This window comes from Nycticebus coucang, chromosome 14 (assembly GCF_027406575.1).
Source record: "Nycticebus coucang isolate mNycCou1 chromosome 14, mNycCou1.pri, whole genome shotgun sequence".
Taxonomy (NCBI): domain Eukaryota; kingdom Metazoa; phylum Chordata; class Mammalia; order Primates; family Lorisidae; genus Nycticebus; species Nycticebus coucang.
Genome location: NC_069793.1, coordinates 760,760 through 766,759, shown reverse-complemented (window position 1 = coordinate 766,759; position 6,000 = coordinate 760,760). Strand labels below are relative to the sequence as shown.

The window sequence follows — 6,000 nt, the reverse complement described above, 5'->3', positions numbered from 1 at the left end:
CGGGGCTGTCCCGTCCTGAGGAAGGCCAAGTTTACCCGAGAAGCTATAAAGAGATAAACCTCAGATAACTTGAATCAATATTTTCCCACAGCTGTTTTCTTGATAATCTGGCAAATGCCCCACCCACCCCTTGCCCCTCCCACCCTCCTGCTGGGGCTTATAAAGCCTGGACCCCTGCACCAGGTTGCTACCTGCACCACCCTTCCCAGCCACCATGGGGCTGCCGCTAGCCCACCTGGCGGCTGTGTGCCTGGCCCTGTCCTTGGCCAGGGGCTCAGAGCCCCAGCGAGGTGAGAGGGCTGGGTAGGGACAGCAGAATATCCTGGGGTGACTCTGAGCCCTCGGGGAGGTTCTAGATGCCCCCAAATAGCCTGGATAGCTCTGGTGGGGTCTTCCTTTGGCCTGGGGGAGCTCCTACAGCCCCCACTCTGCTGATTTTCAGGGTGAGAGGCAAGGACGAGTTTGGGTTCCCCAATCTCCTTGGGATCAAGTAGGGTCCAGAGCACAGAGCCAGGTGGATGCAGCACCGAAGACCCAACACCTTTGGGTGTGGGGTGCAGGGGGGCCAGAGGGTCCATCAGGAGGCCCCCAATCCCAGGAGGGCCAAGGCCAACACAGCCCCTTCCGGAGAGTGGGTTCTTTATCCAACTGGTGACTGAGAACGCAGGGTGGGAGGCCACTATCCCACTGGGGCTGGTCCAGAGCAAGGGATGGGGCAGGCCAGTGGGGCCTAGCCCCCAGTGATGGACATGGTGTGGGCAGCCTTGGAGGGTGGTTGGGCAGGTGAGGTTTCGTGGGGTGTGGGCAGCTCGGGGGCAGGGCATATGGCCGCCCCTGGTCTGAGCTACTCAGCCCTTGTTCCTGCTGTTCCCTCAGAGGGCAGAGCACGCAGCCACAGCCACAACGTCTGCAGCACCTGGGGCGACTTCCACTACAAGACCTTCGATGGCGACATTTTCCGATTCCCTGGCCTCTGTGACTATAACTTTGCCTCCGACTGCAGGGACTCCTATAAGGAGTTCTCTGTGCACCTGAAGCGGGGCCTGGACCAAGGTGGGGGCCACCCCCAGGTCGAGTCTGTCCTGCTGACCATCAAGGATGACATCATCTACCTCACCCGCCAGCTGGCCGTGGTGAACGGGGCCATGTGAGTGGGGTGGGGGCGTCCCCTCCCACATCCCAGTGGTGGAGGCACTGGCAGCTTCTGTGAGCAAGCACATCCCTGGGCAATACCATGAGAACCCCCCCCCCGCCCCGTCTCCCCTCATGCTAAGGAAAGCCTTGTGGTTTGAGTTCAGATCAGTCATTCATTCATCAAACACTGATGAACCCCACCGCAGCAGGCAAGGGGCTTGACTGATCCTGAGGGTTGATCATAGCCCCTCCCCTTGGGGGCCCACCAGGCGGGGCCCCTGGGACGGTGGAGAGGCCCTGTGTACTACTCCCTGGCTAGGGTTACAGCAGCAGGGCAGGAGGAGGCCCAAGGAGCTATTGTCCCCAGATTGTCCCTGGAACAATGAGACCCAGTAAGCACATTCTTGTCCCACCTGCAGGACTCACCCTTAAGCCCTTTTCCTGCCCCAGGGGATTCTGTTTCCTGCAGGAGGCTCCAGCCCATGGATGGGTTGAGGGCCCTTGGACTGAGGTGTGGAGGCTGGGCCCACTCCCCTGTGGGCAGTGGGGCAGGGGAGAGAGCCCCTGGGGGGAGGGCCCCAGGAGAGATGTTTAGTTAGGGCTGGCTCTACCCCAAGGAAGCCTGGCCAGCCAAAGTGGACAGTTGCTCTCTGGTCCACGTCCCCCACCCCCATCCCAGAGGCCAGCCACATCTGGCCTCAGGGCAGGAGCTGGTCTAGGATGAGCTGGTGCACCAAGGCCCAGGCCTCCCCCACCCCGTGATGCATACAGGATGCACATGCCATGTACACAGCCTCAGAGCCCTCTGGGCAGCGGGTCTCTGAGGAGGAGCCAGGGTGGGCCTGGGCAGTGCACCGAGAGACTGCCTTGCCCCCAGGGTCAGCACCCCTCACTACAGCCCTGGACTGCTCATCGAGAAGAGCGATGCCTACACCAAGGTCTACTCCCGTACCGGTGTTACCCTCATGTGGAACCGGGAGGACTCGCTCATGGTGGGTGCCAGGAGCAAGAGCCCTGGGTGGTGACCTGCAGGGAGGGCAGGGAGCATGGTGGTCTGACCCTTCACACAGGGTGGTGGGGGTTGGGAGAAAGCTGGTGGGGGCAGCAAGCAGTAGCAGGCCAGGCCTGGGGCTCTCCTGCCCCTGGGAGGTGACCCTTGGGGCCCCAGGGGCCTGCATTGGCCTTCACTGCAACTGCCCTGCCAGGACACCCTGGTAGCTGAGCCCAGCTCTCCTGCCCATCTGGCTCTAAATAAGGGGTGGGTATAGTGGACCCTGGGCCTGGCCAGATGCCAGATGGACCCTGGACCCTGGGCCTGGCCAGATGCCAGCTCACTGCTCCCTCCCCTGACAGCTGGAGCTGGACAGTAAATTCCAGAACCATACCTGTGGCCTGTGCGGGGACTACAATGGCCTGCAGAGCTATTCTGAATTCCTCTCGGATGGTGAGGCGGGCTAGGGACTTGGCGGGGCAGGGGTGGGCCGCAGGCTCCCCAGAGCCCGGCTGAAGGGCTGTGTGCCCCCAGGCGTGCGCTTCAGCACCCTAGAATTTGGGAACATGCAGAAGATCGACAAGCCCGGGGAGACGTGTGAGGACCCCATAGAGGCACCGGCACCCACGTCCTGCGCTGAGCACGTGAGTAACCAAGCAGCTGCTCCCACTCTGGTGGGCCCCACTGGTGGCGGGAAGAGGATGTGAGCAGCCACCCACCTGCCTCTGTCTGCAGCGTGCTGAATGTGAGAGACTGCTGACTGCTGAGGCTTTCGAGGCCTGCCAGGACCTGGTGCCACTGGAGCTGTATGTGCGTGCCTGCATGCAGGACCACTGCCAGTGCTCTGCTGGTGACACCTGCATCTGCAGCACCATCGCCGAGTTCTCACGCCAGTGCTCACACGCTGGTGGCCGGCCTGAGAACTGGAGGACCCCCACGCTGTGCCGTAAGCACCCCCGCTGGTGGCACCCTGGGGGCTCCTGCCTGTGCCCCACCAGCCAGCTCACCCCACACCTTTGCCATTCTAGCCAAGAGCTGCCCTGGGAACATGGTCCACCTGGAGAGTGGCTCACCCTGCATGGACACCTGCTCACACCTGCAGGGCAGCAGCCTGTGTGAGGAGCACCGCATGGACGGCTGTTTCTGCCCAGAAGGTGCGTCTCTGGGAGCTGGGGGGACCCTGCCCACTGCAGCCCCCTGGGCTGTGTGGTGGACAGGCCGCTTTGCTGCCTTAGGCCTGAGGTTCTCTCAGTCAGTGAGGAGACAGCTTGGCTGGATGGTGGGGGCAGCAATGGCACAGGAAGTGCTGTTCCCCTCTCCTGGGTCCCAACAATACAATGCCAGGGGCAAGTCCAGGTGGGTGGGCATCGGTGCCAATACCCTCCCCCAGGAGTGGCTTCAGGGAGGCTGAGAAGGGGGGAGGCTTTTCTGATGATCTCTCCTGGGCCCTGGCCCTGACCTGGAGGCCTCTGGGAAGAGGCCCTCACCAGAGACCAGAGGGGACCATAGGTGTCAGCCCAAAGGACCAGAGGTGCCCACGGGTGGGAGGCAGCCAGGGTCACGTGGAGTCCCCGGCTCTCCCAGGCACTGTGTATGATGACATCGCCGGCAGCGGCTGCATCCCTGTGAGCCAGTGCCACTGCAAGCTGCATGGGCACTTGTATGCGCCAGGCCAGGAGATCACTGACAACTGCGAGCAATGGTGAGGCCTGGGGCCGGGGCTTGAGGCGGGCGGACTGGGTGGCAGCTGAGTGGTGACCATGCGCCCTGCTGCCCAACAGTGTCTGCAATGCTGGCCGCTGGGTGTGCCAAGACCTGCCGTGCCCTGGGACCTGTGCCCTGGAAGGCGGTGCCCACATCACCACCTTCGATGGGAAGAAGTACACCTTCCACGGGGATTGCTACTACATCCTGACCAAGGCAAGCTGGCCGGGCTGGGGGCAGGGCTGGGGCTGACATCTAGGCCCTCTGTCATCCTGGGGTGGGCAGGCAGCAGAAGGGGCCTGGAGGTGCAGGGGCTGACTGCCCACCCTGGCCTTCCCTGTTCAGGGTGGCCACAACGATTCCTTCGCCCTTCTTGGGGAGCTGGCGCCCTGCGGCTCCACAGACAAGCAGACCTGCCTGAAGACGGTGGTGCTGCTGGCTGACAGCAAGAAGAACGTGAGCAGCCCTCTCCCTCCCTCCCTCACCCCAGGAAGTCCCAGGCCCTTCAAGGCCCTGCTCACACTCGGTCTCCCACAGGTGGTGGCCTTTGGGTCTGACGGCAGCGTGCTGCTTAATGAGCTGCGGGCAAGCCTGCCCCATGTGACTGGTGAGTATGGCCTGCTGGACTTGAGTCCAAGAGCCCAGGGGAGGCCTGTGGTGTTCTTGGCCTCAGTTGGGGGCAAGTGGAAGGGTGTCCTCATCTGCTGCAGGCCCCTGGGGCTAAGCAGCACGCTGTCCACTGCCTCAGCCTCACTGTGCCCCCCACGCCCTCTGCAGCGAGCTTCTCCATCTTCCAACCGTCCTCCCACCACATCGTCGTGGACACGGCCTTCGGCCTCCGGCTGCAGGTTCAGTTAGCCCCAGTCATGCAGCTCTTCGTGACACTGGACCAGGCTGCCCAGGGGCAGGTGCAAGGTGAGTGGCCCTGCCTGGCTTGCTGCCATGAGGTCCCCTCAAAGGGCCTGGCCCTTGGACTCTCCCCAACCATGTCCTGGCTCCTCAGGCCTCTGTGGAAACTTCAATGGTCTGGAAACCGATGACTTCAAGACTGCCAGTGGACTGGTGGAGGCCACGGGCGCCGGCTTCGCCAATACCTGGAAGGCCCAGTCGAGCTGCCAGGACAAGGTGGACTGGCTGGATGACCCCTGTTCCCTCAGCGTGGAGAGTGGTGAGGCTCAGGCCCCTGGCTATCGGGACCCAAGAAAGGGCAGACAGGCTCTCAGTGGGACGCAGTGGTGAGGGCAGGTGGAGGCATGGTGGCCCTCCACGGGGCAGCCGTCCACCTGCTGCTTCTGCCAAGCAGGTGGTTTATGGTGGCCCATGGTGGCAGCCTTCCAGGTGACACAGCAGAGGGGCAGGGTCACTAATAGCTGGATGGTGGCCTAGTGCCATAGCAATGCACCCTCCTACTGCTCTCATCACACATCACACTGGGATGCTGGGCCCCTCAGGGTTGGGAGACCTAAAAGGGGGACCCAGCTTGCTTGAAGCTGCCTGGAGATCTGGTCAGAGGGAGGGGCCTTGGCTTGGGTCCACAGAGGGGACCATGCTCCCTCCAGCCTGGGTGACCAGGCAGCTAGCTGCAGGGGACCTGCAGAGGGGGCCCAGCCCCAGCTGAGGCTCTGATCCCCACTGTTTAGCCAACTATGCTGAGCACTGGTGCTCCCTCCTGAAGAAGACAGAGACGCCCTTCAGCAGGTGCCACTTGGCCGTGGACCCCACAGAGTATTACAAGGTGGGTGGGGCTGGCACCACTTTGTCTGGCAGGGTCTTGAGAGCCATCAGGTCACCCCTGGTACCATGGCTGAGCCTGCTTGTCAAGTAAACGTGTGTGTGAGAATGTGTGTGTGTGCATGTCTGTGAGTGCCCGCACCTGTGTAAGCACACATCTGTGAGTGCCCGCACCTGTGTGAGCACACGTCTGTGAGTGCCTGCACCTGTGCATGTGTGTGTGCTCCCTGACTCATGGGGTGCTGGGCCTCTCCTGACCTCTCATCTCACCATCCGCTGCTTTGGTTTTTGCCACCAGAGGTGCAAATATGACACATGCAACTGTCAGAACAATGAAGACTGCCTGTGCGCAGCCCTGTCCTCCTACGCACGTGCCTGTGCCTCCAAGGGTGTCATGCTGTGGGGCTGGAGGGAGCGCGTCTGCAGTGAGTGCCGGACCC

At 62.5% G+C, this 6,000-nt stretch overlaps 1 protein-coding gene across 1 annotated transcript in view; it reads left to right on the top strand.

Moving 5' to 3' along the window:
• Positions 1 to 208: 208 nt before the first annotated feature.
• The window catches only part of MUC2 (mucin 2, oligomeric mucus/gel-forming), a 28,255-nt gene continuing 22,463 nt past the window's right edge, over positions 209 to 6,000 (top strand). Inside the window, exons 1-15 of the mRNA XM_053562424.1 lie at positions 209 to 290; positions 877 to 1,147; positions 2,012 to 2,126; positions 2,488 to 2,578; positions 2,660 to 2,769; positions 2,861 to 3,071; positions 3,154 to 3,279; positions 3,710 to 3,827; positions 3,907 to 4,045; positions 4,175 to 4,285; positions 4,367 to 4,436; positions 4,607 to 4,744; positions 4,833 to 4,997; positions 5,470 to 5,564; positions 5,859 to 5,985. Of these exons, the coding sequence (XP_053418399.1) occupies positions 215 to 290; positions 877 to 1,147; positions 2,012 to 2,126; positions 2,488 to 2,578; positions 2,660 to 2,769; positions 2,861 to 3,071; positions 3,154 to 3,279; positions 3,710 to 3,827; positions 3,907 to 4,045; positions 4,175 to 4,285; positions 4,367 to 4,436; positions 4,607 to 4,744; positions 4,833 to 4,997; positions 5,470 to 5,564; positions 5,859 to 5,985 (1,963 nt within the window). The 5' untranslated portion in view covers positions 209 to 214. The remainder of the gene's footprint in view (positions 291 to 876; positions 1,148 to 2,011; positions 2,127 to 2,487; positions 2,579 to 2,659; positions 2,770 to 2,860; positions 3,072 to 3,153; positions 3,280 to 3,709; positions 3,828 to 3,906; positions 4,046 to 4,174; positions 4,286 to 4,366; positions 4,437 to 4,606; positions 4,745 to 4,832; positions 4,998 to 5,469; positions 5,565 to 5,858; positions 5,986 to 6,000) is intronic.